At 41.5% G+C, this 16,104-nt stretch overlaps 1 protein-coding gene across 5 annotated transcripts in view; it reads right to left on the bottom strand.

The window, feature by feature from the left end:
- Positions 1-16,104, bottom strand: part of KCNT2 (potassium sodium-activated channel subfamily T member 2) — a 229,981-nt gene that overhangs the window by 124,560 nt on the left and 89,317 nt on the right. For 3 of the 5 annotated variants that reach the window (XM_079981180.1, XM_079981179.1, XM_079981181.1), the window contains exons 3-7: positions 15,198-15,297; positions 8,599-8,655; positions 7,711-7,759; positions 3,330-3,389; positions 2,018-2,092 (exon numbers count right to left, since the gene is read on the bottom strand). In XM_079981180.1, coding sequence (XP_079837306.1) covers positions 2,018-2,092; positions 3,330-3,389; positions 7,711-7,759; positions 8,599-8,655; positions 15,198-15,297 — 341 coding nt within the window. The remainder of the gene's footprint in view (positions 1-2,017; positions 2,093-3,329; positions 3,390-7,710; positions 7,760-8,598; positions 8,656-15,197; positions 15,298-16,104) is intronic. The other 2 variants (XM_079981182.1, XM_079981183.1) reach the window with 1 other exon arrangement.

Here is a 16,104-nt window from a genome sequence, read left to right as displayed (position 1 = left end):
GGCCAGGGGGTGCTTCCCAGGCCTTTGTGGGGCAGTGTGAGGAGACACCTCTTTGGGGGGCAGGGAGGGTAGCTCAGGGGCCAGGGGGCAGCAGTAGCTGTCCCCTCCCAAGGAGAGGGGAGAGGAGAGGAGGCTGAGGGGACACTCCACAAGGGAGGGGGTGTTGGGAAAGGGGCGAGGGGCTGCCAGCTGCGTAGGCAAGGGGTGTCATTACTGGGCTCCTTAGCCCCACAGGGGTGCCGCAGAAAGAATGCCGTTGGTCAAGGGAGCTGTGGACCCCCAAAGGTTGAAAACTTCTGCTTTATGCAATCAATCAATTAAACTGATTTAAGAACATAGTAATGAGGCTTCACTATAACTACAGTCATACCAGAATGGTTACTTCCGGGTTTCGGTGCTTGCTAATGCGCAGAAGCACTGAATCACGACCCTCGCATGCGCAGATGTGCAGGTTGCGAACGCTGCGGGTTGCAAACATGCCTCCTGCAAGGATCACGTTTGCAACCTGGGTGTCCACTGTATGGGTTTTTTTAATAGATAATAACAGATGTGAGAAATATAGGGTGGGATTCAGTGTTGCACTATTACAAACATTCTACCTGAACAAGAATCTCACTTTGCCAGATGGAATGATACCCTCCCTCTCCTCTCTCCTCCTGCTATTTTGGGGTTTCTGCAGCCCCTCTCCCCAAACCGATTTAGGCAGGGGCAGAGGGAAAAGCATTGTTGTGCAAGCAGAAGTCCTTGCACGAAGCTTCTGCTGACAGGGTTGCTGAGGTGATTCCTGCCCAATATTTATAATCCCCCTTTGACCCTAGGTGCTGAACAATTATTACATTTCAAAAAAGCGTGTTCTCCCTAACAGAGAGCACGTGTTGCGGTTGGGGGAACAGGCCACCCTGCCATGACTAGGCAAATTTGGTCAGCAACCCTAGCCTTTAAGGGGTTAATTGGGTTGCTGGGGAATTTTGATTGTTGCCAATTCGGAGGAGGGGTCAGAAGCTTTAAATATAGGGGCCAGACATGGGGACGTCCTCTTGGCCATTTTGCACCGGATCACCCGCCCTCCCTCCCTTTAATAGGGTGGTTTTTTCTTGATCGCTTGACCTTGCTATGCCTGTCATGGGGTCGTTCGCCTTGGAGCGGGGGCCTGGTAGGAATTTTGCCACTTGGCTGATTGGCTGGTGCCATTTGGTTTTTGCCTACTGCGTAGCAAATCGTCACAACTTGTAAGGTTGGCGGTTAGGCATTGGTTAATTGGTGCTTGGAGGGGTAAGTGCCTATCCCTCCAAATGATGCGGAAAGGGAATTCCGTTAAAGGAATCCAGGGGCTTGCCATTCTTTTCGTCCTTGTCCGTGGAGCCGGACTTGGGCCGTGCAAGCCCCACCGGAACATGAGGGTGAGAAGTGTGGGTCTGATTCCCAGCCTCATTTCTCACCCAATACTTGTTTCCCACTCTGGCTTCCGTTGGTGTCCGGAAGGCCAGCTCTGTCTCTGAGGGCATGGACAGATAGTCATAACCAATGCCTAAGCAACCACTCACATTTTTTGTATTTGAATAAAGTTGTGGCCAAAATTATGCCAAAAACCTTAAACAAAAATTGATGTGTGAAGTGTGAATTATTTTGGGGGGTGGCACTGTGGGACTCAACACGCAACAAAACAAAAGTAGGCTATAAACTTGCAAACCAAATTAACAATGTAATAAGCACAAGTTGCTGTGAGGTGGGGGAACCCAAATGTTTAATAATGAAGAAAGAAGAGGAAAATTATATCAGATTGAAAATAGCCTCAAAAATAAATTATTTCCCCCACTAATTAAAATTTGCTTCAACCAACTCAAATTAGGCCTACCAATTAATCAATCAAAATGTGAGTTGATTCAACTAAATTAAGCTTGTAGCTTTAAGGGAAATAATTACAGGATCGCACATTCAGTCTGAATTCTAGAATTTGTACTGCTTTAAAATAACTTCACACTTAACCCAGATTGTGTGTTAAATGGATGAGACTTACTGTAATTATGAAAGGGATAGCATTAATAATTTCCAACAGGAAAGGCATCCGCACAACTTGTTCCCATAGGTTTCCCTTGTAAAAATGAAGGCAGAAACAAAAACACAGTACTATCAACCGTTAATATTTTGCACAGCGACAACGCAGGGTATGCAGTGCCACACAGAGTGATGCACGCAGCGAGTGACATACTACAAAATTATGCAAATGCACTCCACTGGGGGGGGGGAGTTAACTGGAAAAACTACCAGATTGTGTCTAATGCTAGGCAGGCTCATCAATATTTGCAATGAACCTTGTTTTTAAAAACAGATACAAAGAAACTCTCCTACTTTTTCTTTCATGCTACAAATGTAAACAAACATAAATTAATTATCTTTATTTAGAAGCACATTAACAATTTCCAGCTGATAAATCAGGAATGGGTAATTACTATTAGGAAGTTAGGAATGGAACTCTCTAAACAAAAACACTGGGGGCATTGGCTATAGTTCCACAACTCACAGGAGCTTTCTCTCAATGTTAAGGGACACCCCCAAGCACTCCAATTTTAAAAATCCATAAGGAGGTGGAACCTTTGAAACAACACTGCTTTTAACAACCTTTAAACCATGGGTAGGTAAACTAAGGCCCGGGGACTGGATCTGGCCCAATTGCCTTCTAAATCTGGCCTGCGGACGGTCCGGGAATCAGCATGTTTTTACATGAGTAGAATGTGTCCTTTTATTTAAAATGCATCTCTGGGTTATTTGTGGGGCATAGGAATTCGTTCACCCCCCCCCCAAATATAGTCCAGCCCCCCACAAGGTCTGAGGGACAGTGGACCGACCCCCTGCTGAAAAAGTTTGCTGACCCCTGCTTTAAACGCAACTAATAAAACCTGTTTGCAAACCCATTTCTTTTAACGGACAGAAACAGAACTGTCCCATAGGAAAGTGGCTTACTTTCATGGCCAGCCTAACACATTTTGTTGCCTGAAGCAAGAAACAAGATGGCACCTCACCCTTTCTGAGTACATCTGATTGACTAGTATAGGACCTGTGGCAGACATACATAACTCTGATCTCCAACAGATGCCAATAATTGAGAGGGGGCTCAGAAAGAAGGGGGGCTGCCCCTGCTTTCCCCTAGCATCTATCGCTAAGGGCAACTACCTCATTCCGTCTAATGGTATGGTTAGTGCTACACGATGCCCATCGTCACCCCTGACCTACAGATATGTTGGCTGACGATGATGGGGGTTGGGATCTAAGGTGATCTGGAAAACCCCAGGTTACTATAGATATGGAAGAATGTAGCCATAAATACTTACTTTATAGCTGAGATAGCTCAGGAGTGTTGTTTCCAATAGACTTATCAAAGCCACTGACACCTGGAGAAGTGAGACACACGTGAAATCTTGTGCAATAATACCTGAGGATTAGGCAAACTTTCAATAAGTGTACATCGGGTAAACCAAAACTAGCTGATTTGTGGGAGAAGTAGCTATCCTGCAAGCTTTCAATAAAGCCTTTGATCTCTTGAGCTGGACCTGTCAGGGCCGTCTTTAGCAGATGTGGTGCTCAGGTGCAAATATCTACCTAGCGCCCCCAAATTACCACGGACAGTGTTGGGATGGCCATAGCTGCGCACTGCCAGCCATCCGGGGGAAGCACAATTCTCCCCCATGCCGCTGTGGGAAAGCAATCCCTGCAGAGGCTTAGGAGTGAAGTTGCACCCTTCCCATGCCTCCTCGGGAGGAGAGCGATCCCTGTAGAGGCGTGGGAGGGAAGCTGCATGGCTGCCAGCCTTATAGTTGGCGGGGCGCAGCTGGCAGGCATGTAGGGAAAGGGGAGGCAACCGGCAAAGCTGCACAGCTCCCCCACTTGCTGGGGCACCCCTGAGAGGCCAGCGCCCTGGCGCGACGCACCACTAAGCCCTATGGGAAAAACATGACTACAAGAAACTATTCCTTGCATGATTAATTTCAGGAGGCTTCAAAAAATCAGTATCTGTTGCTTAAGTCATTGACAGCTTTTCTAGAATTGCACTTTTAAAAAAAGTTGTAGCCAGTTCAAAACTTAAAAACATATCAGAAACAAGTTTAAGCCCTCACATTCAAGACTTGTGAAGGTTCTTTTCATCTTCTCAAAACACAATGTTTCTCAGATGAATTTGCCTCAGTCATCTCAAACTAACTTCAAAACAGCTAGAAAAAGAACTCGCTGGCCTAAAATAACATCATGCACTCAATAAATACAGGATATTCTGTGGACTGGCATTTGTAGAAACATATCCTCACCAAGTCTGGAATCTTGAATAAAATTAGCATGAGAATTTCTAATTTTAAAAAAATGTCTCTTATTAATGAAAACCCAACATCCTGAACAATTGCATAATCAGATTCAGCACAGAGATTAGGAGTTGTCAACGTATAAAAATAACAGCAGCATCCGAAAAATGTTCAGATGCCACCAAATCAGTGCTGGTTGAAGTGAATCATATGCTGCCAGCACCCAGTGATTTGGCACTAAGAAATGTTTCATCTTCAGGACAGAGAATTCTAATCTCCTTGACTTTCAAATTTCATGGGTGGAAAATAGGCTCTAGTTCCACTGCTTTGTATGGCCAGAGCTCAGAGAGGCACAGTTATTGTTCTGCTGCCCAAGAAAAGGGCACCTATCTTCTGTGAACCTGGCATAAAGGTAAAGGTACCCCTGCCCGTACGGGCCAGTCTTGCCAGACTCTGGGGTTGGTGCGCCCATCTCACTCAAGAGGCCGGGGGCCAGCGCTGTCCGGAGACACTTCCGGGTCACGTGGCCAGCGTGACATCGCTGCTCTGGCCAGAGCCAAAGCCAGAGCCAGAGCCGCACACGGAAACGCCGTTTACCTTCCCGCTTGGAAGCGGTCCCTATTTATCTACTTGCACCCGGGGGTGCTTTCGAACTGCTAGGTTGGCAGGCGCTGGGACCGAATGACGGGAGCGCACCCCGCCGCAGGGATTCGAACCGCCGACCTTTCGATCGGCAAGTCCTAGGCGCTGAGGCTTTTACCTGCGTCCCAAGTGAACCTGGCATAGGCAGATGCTAATAATGGGAAGGAGGTGAAGAAGGAACAGTCCTAGGCTTAGGCAAGCACATATTATGGGCATTCCAGGACTGTGCATGGATAAAGTTGGTCCATTTGTTAGGGGATCCTGACACAAGTAAGATACTCTTCCTTGTGTGGGAGAGCTCTAGCTATGTATCTAAGAATGCATGCAAAGGTAAGGGAAAGGGAAAGGATCCCTGGATGGTTAAGTCCAGTCAATGGCGACTATGGTGTTGCAGCGCTCATCTCGCTTTCAGGCAGAGGGAGCTGGTGTTTGTCCACAGACAGCTTTCCGGGTCATGTGGCCAGCAGGACTAAACCACTTCTGGTGCAACGGGACACCGTGATGGAAACCAGAGCACACGGAAACACCATTTACCTTCCCGCCGCAGCGGTACCTATTTATCTACCTGCACTGGCATGCTTTTGAACTGCTAGGTTGGCAGGAGCAGGGACAGAGCAACGGGAGCTCATCCCATCGCAGGGATTCAAACCGCCGATCTTCTGATTGGCAAGCTCAAGAGGCTCAGTGGTTTAGACCACAGCAGGGGTGTGGCTGCTTTGTGCATCACCACAAGGAGCAGGCTAGCTTATGCAACTTGGCAACACACCCCCATATATAACTTCAACATGGGTGGGATGGTGAAGAGGTCAACAGAACCCCAACCAGATTTTATGATGAATAAATATCCTACATTCATTAGACTTGAGCCAAATGTAAGGTTCCCTGCCCCCCACTCCTAGTCTCACAGATATCACTAGGACATGTTACTTCAGCTAATTGATTGTGCTGTGTTAAATTAATGGTGCATACCTAACTGTTAAAAATGGGTTCATCTCACTATTTAAAAGCTAAATAAAAGTAATGATAGACATCTGGACTGAACTGTTCAGCCTTAACTTGCTTGCAAAGACTCCCAGAAGTATATGGGTTATATGAACTGCTGTTGAGCAGGAAGATCTAAATCCCATATGTACGAAATGATGAGAAACAAGATAATGAAAGACTAGAACAACAATAAACTTATACTAAATGGTGAAGGAAAACAATAAAAAACCTGCATTATTCAGCCTTAGCAATCAAAAATTTCCAAACGTTTGGAAACAACAGGTAAACAAAATTCTGGTTTCAGGAACCACATAAGCCTAATTGATTAGGAAATAATTGCTTGTATCCAGGAATGACTAACAATCTATTTTTAAAAATTACAAGGTAGAAGTAATTTTAATGGAAAATATTGCAAAGCAGCAACTCCGAAACATGCAAATTTAATAAACAAGAAAAGGCAGATCAGAAAAAGCTATTATTTTTGTTCTTAACTCCTGTCTAAAGTGATGTTGTGTTGCATGATTACACATTTCCACACCCCGTAACACATACACAAAAATCAAAATGTGTATGTACATGTGCACGTACACATGAACCAGACAGGGTCTCCTGGGCAGGAGGAAGAGAATGTCATCAGAAAGATCAATCCAACATCTCATTCCCATCTCTCCCTCTGTAATATCCAATATCTAATACCTGTCATTACATTAATTTTGTGTTTCATGCCCCCACCATCAACAGGCAGTGATGGAGCATGGGGGTGGAACACCATTATTGCACAATACAGTGTAAGCCATATTAAACATTGCGGATGATGGTTTCCACCTAAAAAAACCCCCAAAGGAATTGTCCTTTCACCTGAAGGCCATTGTATTGGTGCCCAGCTCCCAATCATTTCAAAGGTGCGTAGGAAAATAATAGTAGTAGATTAGGCTCATGATTAGCAAGACTGAGAAAACCCCTAACTAATGAGATGATAATATTCTGCCCAACAGCCTATATTCAAAAAGAAAGAAAGAAAGAAAGAAAGAAAGAAAGAAAGAAAGAAAGAAATTATTTTCTTTTTTTAAAAAAACAAACCAACAATGTCACACAGTGTCCAGTTTATTACAAGCTTTCAGAACTAAGTGAAAATGTATCTCTTAAACGGAACACTGAAAGCCGACAGCGATTTACACAGCCCAACTATAAACTAGTGTCTTGTAATCTATACTACTGCTTCAATAGCTCTTGCACAGTTCATATTCCTTTTTGTGTACTGGATAGGCAGGTACATTCCTCAGAAAAAACGCAGCACTCCATTTCAAAACCTGATCTATAGAAGACACTTTCTTTGAGGCTAGCAGCTTTTCAGCTGCAACTTCATGCCCAGCTTAGGTGGACAGAAAAACATGGCCAGAACTTTGGTTGAGTTCCAGAGGGCTGCATGCTACATGTTTTGACCAGGACGGTGTATGGTTCAAAGGACTTTGATTAGAAATAAAATTGTCGACCTTTATCCTTGCACTGGAAATGCTCTGACTGTGCATAGGGATCTTTGAACACCAGTTTCACAGAGGGATCCTTTGCCTGTCTACTCAGAAGTAAGAACCATTGTAATCTCAATCATTATAAGAAATTTAGATTAGGCCTGGCTCTCTGAATGTAACTTTCCTACACATCCCTTGGTTTGCTAACTGAATAGCGTTCTATGTTGTTTCCTTTAAGTACCCATGATTCCTGACGCACACACACCCGGGATAATATTACTAAGCAACATCTGAATGAGCTGTATAAAACGTAAGCCATATATTACCTGTAATCCCCATAAAGGTAAGCTTCTGTTCACCCAAAAGATAAGCGACCTGTTAAATTACAGTAACAAAATGAATACATCTCCAACGTCAGGCTCAAATAAGCCATAGGAAAGAAAACTACCCCCCCACACACACAATTACACCCCCTATGCCCTATAAATGTTTTAATTCATATTGTAACAAACACTAGAAACCTACAGCCAAGGAACTGACTGACAAGTCCTAGTCCAGTTATCAGGCATCTTTGAACCTCCAGATGTTGCTGAACTTCAATTTAAATAAATTTTAAATGTGCAGAATAATAATAGTCTAAAAATTGGATTGTCTCTCCTTTTTTTGCAAATAATCGAAGTGGAATAAGAAAGATTAATTGCACTTCCAGTGTACTGTTGAAGAGGACTTGGAAAAAAAGCATCCAGCAGTTATCATGCAATATTTTTTATAGATGAATCAATAATACTTACTCATTAATGAAATAACCCAAAGAAGTAAACTCTCCAAAGGCTTCACTATCCATTTCAAACTACAGTGAACCATTAAAAACATACCTTAAAAAACCTGTTGTTATTGCTTCAAATGGCAAAACCTGGGAGAGCGTAGTTTAATTCTAGCACAGCTGTAGACTCACTGAGCTCTCATACGATCTAAGGTGATTTGCTTGTGCCAAATACATGTTTGTGATGAATCGTGGGGGTTTCTGGATTCAAATTTCCAATGGTTCATGTTCCTGACCAATTTTCCCCAGCATAACGATTTCTAACTAACTATCCATTTTGCAGAAGCACAGTTCCTGTTTAGACCAATATGTGTATTCTTTAAGAAAAGTGCATTATTGTATCTTAGCTCAAAACATATTACTGTTCTTGTAAATACAACCTTAAACTTACCAATCTATCTTGCTGGAAGTGTTGTTCTGACTGGAACATCCCCAAATTAATTCCTTGCTACCAGACATCCAAATATAAAATCCATTTTCGTTTAGATAACGGTGTAATTGCACAACAAAAATGGTATTAAGGGGGAGAGGGGGAGGGAGAGGGAGAGGAAAGGCAGACAAGATAATTAGCTAGCTGTAACAATACTTTTTTAAAAATGGTTGTGAAATAGCATGCAGGACAGATGCTATAATGTCTTGTCTGAGAAAGGAAAGAGGTTAAATATGAGAAGAAGGAGTGATACTAAGCATAAATGCAGGAAAAGAACTGCAACTAAGGATGGGGAGTGTTTATTGATAGAATAAACAAGGTATCAGAAAAAAGAATAAGGCATTAGAAAGTTAAACTTGGGATATTTAATACATATAGTCAAGACAACGGTCAGGTTTAGACAACATACAAAACCATAGTTTAGTGTGATGAGAATTAGCTATACCAAGATTTGGGCTTCCATGCTCGCCCTGTCTCCCAACGCTAGAGTGCTCATATCAAAAAGTTTCGCTTCCAATTCCAAATAGCATGTTGGCTGAACCCTAAACTATGGTTAATGCTAACCATGTTTTCGAATCAAAGCACCCTTGTAATCCCATGGCTTTGATTTTTGCTTGCTCCAAACAACGCACAGTTAAGATGAACTAGCTTTTTGGTTAGGACCACACAACAAGCTGCAATTAATCTAAACTAGAAGGGAAAGTTTCCAAATTCATCCTTGTGGTGGGGTGCCAAAGGAAGGATGCTTCTTGTTCCCAGCTTGTTCCCAGCTCATAACATTCAAAGTGTGCCGTTATTGTGTACGCTATGATTCCACAGGAAAGCAAAATATGGCATTGGCCACCAAAAATAATCAACTTCCTGAGACTCTCAGCAGTCCTTCTTGAAGTTCAGCAAGTTTCTATCTTCACATTTGTGAAGATGAACATGAATGGCCAACACCTGCTGAAATATCGTAACTCAAAGGAGTAACTAAATAAGATTCCCTGTGATTGGGAATGTTTAGCACTGTTATACAGCATTTTGCATCTCCCCACAGTTAGTGATGCTATGAAAAGTAGGAAATGTTCCAGAACATATATCAAAGACAAAATAATGGGTTGGATTCAAATGTGCCTCTCTCTCAGAAGAAATGTTCTCTTCCCCTGACATAAGAGCTTTTTTCCAATGGGGTGGAAGAATGCTGAATGAGAAAAGCCTCTCCAAATTTAGAGGACTTCCTCTGTTTGGCCAAACAATTGTGTAAGACTTAACACAACATGTAACAATACAGTGGTACCTTGGTTTGCATACGTCTTGGTTTGCATATGTTTTGGATTGCAAACACGCAAACCCAGAAGTGCGTGTCCCGGTTTGCAACCTTTTTTTTGGGATGACAACACATTTTTATGGGATTACGAACAATTTTTTTTGGAGGCCCCATTGGTGAAAGTGCGCCTTGGGTTACAACCTGTTTTGGTTTGCAAACAGACCTCCGGAACAGGTTATGATTGTAAACCAAGGTACCACTGTAACGAGTAACATTTATAATATGGGCCTCATTTAAACCAGAGGCTGATTTTATTGGAATTACATCTTGCATGAACATTTACTTCACGTAGCAAAGCCAGGTAAAAGATGTATCTCTTCTCCCATACATTTGACAGATTGTGATAAACGCTCTTGCTACTTATTGAGGAAACGTTTTCTGCGGATGATGTTTTTGCTGTTTATCGCTCATTATAATGGTTTTATTGCATTTTTTTATTACTCTGTCTTTTGACTCTTAAGTCAGGGTGCTTCTGTAGTGAACAAATAATAATGATAAGTATAATAAATATTGCACTTAGAAAAATATGTGTATTTTTATGCTATTAATAATATGATAATATATATACTTAATGCTGTAATAATAATACAGGGTGGTATTCAACCAAGTTTTATTTAGAGTAGACACGATTGATATTAAGGAACATGAGTGAGTTAGGTTCATTTATTTCAATCAGTCTGAGTAAGCTCTAGCTGAATACCACCCAAAAACAATTATATTCTATGTCCTGAGATGTCCCTGAAATTAAGCTGCAAAGGAACCGCCTTCATCTATGGACTGACTCATTGATGCCTTCTCATTGAATCCTGCTTCCTTCAACTGAATTAATTGTATGAAACAATCATTTTCTTATTTCCCCTTTTGAAATAAACCTGCCTCCCACGCCGGGTGTTCTTATGTATGTATCCATCATTTTCATGTCTGCTTCATAAACCTGATGAAAGAACTTATTGCTCATGAACACTCACCCCAAAGAAATGAACTGCTGCCCTTTTAGATTAACACAGGACACTTTCATCAATTTTCATCACTGAAAGAGGATTTGCAGACCCTGATCCGCAATGTAGAATGGCGATAAGATGCTGCAGAAAGTGTGGTGGTCCGCATGCAAAAGCCAGTGGTGCTTGCCGCCATAAAGTCTCAAAACTGGGTTGCTATACAGGCAGGGCAGAGATCCAGCATCCAAAGCCATTTCCCTCAATATACAGTGGTACCTGGGGTTAAGTACTTAATTCGTTCCAGAGGTCCGTACGTAACCTGAAACTGTTCTTAACCTGAAGCACCACTTTAGCTAATGGGGCCTCCTGTTGCTGCCGCGCCGCCAGAGCACAATTTCTGTTCTCATCCTGAAGCAAAGTTCTTAACCTGAGGTACTATTTCTGGGTTAGCGGAGTCTGTAACCTGAAGCGTATGTAACCCGAGGTACCACTGTAGTCCTGATATGACTGGGAGCTGGTGCAGCTAAAAACCAAAATCCCTGCCTGCCCCTCTTCTACCCTGGCTTGCTATAGAACCCATTCCAGCCTTGGTCCAGTATATCTGAAGGAGCGTCTCCACCCCCATCATTCTACCCAGACACTGAGGTCCAGCACCGAGGGCCTTCTGGCGGTTCCCTCACTGCGAGAAGCCAAGTTACAAGGAACCAGGCAGAGGGCCTTCTCGGTAGTGGCGCCCTCCCTGTGGAACGCCCTCCCACCAGATGTCAAAGAGAATAACAACTACCAGACTTTTAGAAGACATCTGAAGGCAGCCCTGTTTAGGGAAGCTTTTAATGTTTGCTGTATTACAGTATTTAATTTTTTTTTTTTAAACTGCCCAGAGTGGCTGGGGAAGCCCAGCCAGATGGGCGGGGTATAAATATTAATAATAATAATAATAATAATAATAATAATAATAATAATATAATATTATATTATAATATTATAATTATTATTATTATTATTATTTATACCCTGCCCATATTTATACCTCACCCATATAATAATAATAATAATAATAATAATAATAATAATAATTCCATGTTTAGGATTGCTTTCGAATATAGGCAGCTATTCAAGAATTTAACCCTCTAATTTAAAGGCTACCCTGCTGGCATTTGATAACAAATGCATAAAAAGGGACGCTCAGTGGAAAATGGAAGTAACCAACCCAACAATGTAATGGCCACCTGAATTTTCAGAAGTCTATTCTTATTTTTCTCACCCTCATTATATTTATCTCTCTTATATTGGTATCAATATCTGTTCGGATGGTATTGTTGCAAAAACAACAACACCCCAAACCCTCTGCCTTGTATTTTTTGTTCACTACTTAGAGTTAAAGGGCACCTTTAAAAACCAACATCTTTTTTTCCCTGAGATGTAATTTGTTGTCATCTTTAGGGATTTTTATTCCTCTGTGGAGGGCTAAATTGCTTGATCTTGGCTGTGGAGCAGCATAGATCAGTTCTCAAACTGCTATCCAAATAAATAAACAAACTCTATAACTTTTGCCATTTCAGACCACTGAACTTTATTGCCGTTTGTCAGATTTTGCAGCCCATGCCTTTCCTTTCCCCCTCTGAGACTGTCATTGCACACAAACACAGACATGAAAACCCCATGCAATGAAAAATATTCATGTGGTCAGTGTCGTTTTGCTTCTGTGATTTGAGCACTAACTGATATGCTTGTGCATATCAGTAGCCTGTAAGAAGGAGGGGGGAGAGAGAGGACATGAACTGAAAACTGCGGCAAACTGCACATGGGCTGGTTCTGAAATTAATATGATAAATTCTCCAAGTTGAGCTGGAAGATGAGGCACAATCAGTCCATGGGAACAATAACAGACACAGAACGGGTACACCCACGCATACCTAGTGATTTGCAGGAATCTCCATTCCTCCTGCCAACATGTCTAAATTTTTGCTATTACTAACCAAAAAAAATTAGGATTTAATATGAAACTAAGTGTCAGTTTTTGAACAATTTTTGTGTGTGGCTATAATTAGATTATACAGTGCTCAGTTTATATGCTAGCTATTTAAAATGAACAGCACTAACAGCCTCTGTAGGCACGTTCCTCATGAATGCAACCATTTGGGGGAACTTATGCAAGGAATCATTTGTTTAAATTGCCTAGTCCATTAAAATAATTGCATGTATTTTGAAACAACTTATATTCGAACATATCAAATTGGTCTCTATATTACCCCAAATGGGTAATAGAGAGGAAAGGAGAGGAAAGTACCATTAGATGCTGCTAAAAATAACAATCCCAAGAAAATTCAGGGCTCCTATGAAAAAAAAATATTATCTCAAAATTCTTTTGAAGTATCACCCTAGCCAGACTGATGGTGATTAAGCCTATCCAAAAATACCATGCCATGCTATTTTAAAAGCCACTGTGACATGTCATACAGAAAGCCAGTAATTTGACAAACTTTGAGTAACATGAACATAGGAAGATGCCCTATACCAAGTAAGAACATTGGGTCCATCTAATTTTGCATTGACTACACAGACTACAGTGGTTTTCCAGGACAGAAAGTCTTTTCCAGTCCTATTGGGACATGCCAAAAATTAAACTTGGGATATTCTGTGTCCAAATAGATGCTCTACAACTGAGCTACACTCTTTCTGTTGATATATGCTTGTATAATAATTGAATAATGTATTATTGAGCAGGTCTTTCATAAAAGCTGTTAAAAATATATTTTTTGTTGTTGTCTGCATTAAAAACAATATTTGCTGAATACACCAGCACTAACATTGTGGTGAGGGGAACATCCAAGAAAAAAGGCACTCATTTTTGTCGCATCTTACGTACCATACCTGTTCAAAATAATTAAAGTTTTCCACCTTTGTTTTGTATTATAAGCCATATCTTAAAACTCTCTATTTTTAGAAATGGCCCTTTGAGGCTGTAGCCACTAACCAAACCACTCTCAGGTTGTGTGGCCAGCTCAATGAAAACCATGATTTAAGAAGTACCGTTCACTCCCAATTTGTCCCAATTTCAGAAATAAAGAGAATAGGTACTCCCTCACGCAGTATTGCCATTTATATTTCCCCTTTCATGGGGGGGGGGGCACAGCTCCACTGAAGCCTCAATAATTGTTGCATTCTTTCTAATTTCAATGTGCAAATACTACTTTCTTATCTCTTGGACAACTCCTCCAGAAAAATCTGCAAGGGGAGAAATTCTGAGACACGCTGAATGCATTGGAGCAACTGGCTGGAGAAAGACATTGGAATAATAAAATAACAATAATCTAAAATGGCACATGATTAAAAGGAAGACCGCATGTTTGAAAGCTCTTAAGAAGGCAAGACACAAGGAAAATGGTTAGGGAAAGCCAAAGAGGAAACAAGAATATAAGAGGCAATCAATGAGATGTAATGATCTCTGACAATTTTTGTAGACAAGGTCTTCCCCTTCTACGAAGCAGCACATTAAGACAGAAGAAGTTGTATGTGAACTCAGAGGAACAGAATAATAAAAAGACAGCATTCAGACAGTTTAATTTCTTCACAGTTACACATGTTAAAGTCATATCAAAATAGTCTACTGAGCTTTGGCAAGTCCAGTCTTATTACTTGGAATTACTAAATGACTTGTGCCTGTGCCATTTCTATTCTGCCACGGGAAGTGAACTAGTTCAGACATAATGCTCAAAAATGGTTTGGCAATATATGAGCAATCATCGTACCCTGTGCTCCCATCCTTCACTTGTGTGCTCATGCCATAATTTTATCTGAACTGGGCAGAATATGGTTTGCTCAAACCACACAGTTGAAATTCTTCAGGAACACTCACATATCTGAAACAACGTGCTAGTAAAAATTAATAAGAGCCAATAATAGTGACCTAAATACAATGCACACATTCCAGATGTGAAAACCCCTTCTGTTAAAAGGTTTGTAACTCTTTTACCTGTACTGAGAATGCCGCAAGTGTTCTGTGAGACATACGACAGGCAATGCAAGAAATGGTCTTAAAATATGCTGTCCCTCTGCAATTTATCCACATCACCACACATTGGTGATAATTTTTTTCTAAGATTCTTGTACTTTCTGCTCCCCCCACCCACATACAGTAAATTCTATGCCTATAGCTAATACAGTTTAGCCTATAGCTAAGCTATGCCTATGGCTGCTACAGATGCACAATTAAAGCTCAGTGATGAGTGAAACAATTTATGAAGCATAAACTGTTGAGTGAAACAGTTCATGAAGCATTTTGAAAGGCAAATAAAAGAAGAAAACATTACCATCCGTGTTGTTGAGATGGATCATCCAGGAGCACTCGTACTATGTACAACAAACAGCTAAGCAGCTTGAGTGAAAAATTGAACAAGCGTATCCGGAGGCCTATTATAAGAAAGACAATGAAACAAAGTGAAGGTTTTGTGGAATTTATAAGTCCATACTCACTGTAAAGTGTGTGGGGAGGGAGGCCTAAACAGGGATGGGATGAGAACGCTCAATTATTGTGAAACATGGACCACTTATAAACGCCATCTCCAACTCCTCGAAAGATTCCATCAACGGTGTCTCTGAAAAAATTTACACATCACTTGAGAAGACAGGTGAACTAATGCCAGTGTACTGGAAGAAGCAAAGATCATCAGTGTTGAAGCCATGATTCTTCAACATCAATTTCATTGGACTGGTAATGTTGTGTGGATGCCTGATTATTGTCTTCCAAAGCAACTACTCTATTCCAAACTCAAAAATGGTAAGCGTAATGCCGGTGGTCAACAAAAGAGGTTTAAAGACTCTCTCACTGCATGTCTTTAAAAAAATGTAGTATAAACACCAACAACTGGGAAACACTGGCCTGTGAGCACTCCAGTTGGACAACACAGCCTTTACCAAAGATGTCATGGGCTTTGAAGACACTTGAACTCAGGGTGAAAGGGAGAAACGTGCTAAGAGGAAGGCTCGTTTGCCAAACCCTCACTGTGATCAACTCCCGCCTGGAAACCTGTGTCCCCACTGTGGAAGAATGTGTAGATCCAGAATTGGCCTCCACAGTCACTTATGGACCCACTGTTAAAATTGTGGTTATGGAAGACAATCTTACTTAGCTTCGAGTAATTGCCAAAGAAAAAGAAGATTACTCACTATCTTGGTTACAGTTTTGGTAGACAGTCTCTTCCCTCAACTCACAGCTAT

The sequence above is a fragment of the Podarcis cretensis genome (genome assembly GCF_951804945.1).
Source record: "Podarcis cretensis genome assembly, chromosome: 6".
NCBI classification, from domain to species: Eukaryota; Metazoa; Chordata; class Lepidosauria; order Squamata; family Lacertidae; genus Podarcis; species Podarcis cretensis.
The sequence above is the reverse complement of the archived record's forward strand: the minus strand, read 5'-3'. Positions and strand labels throughout refer to the sequence as shown.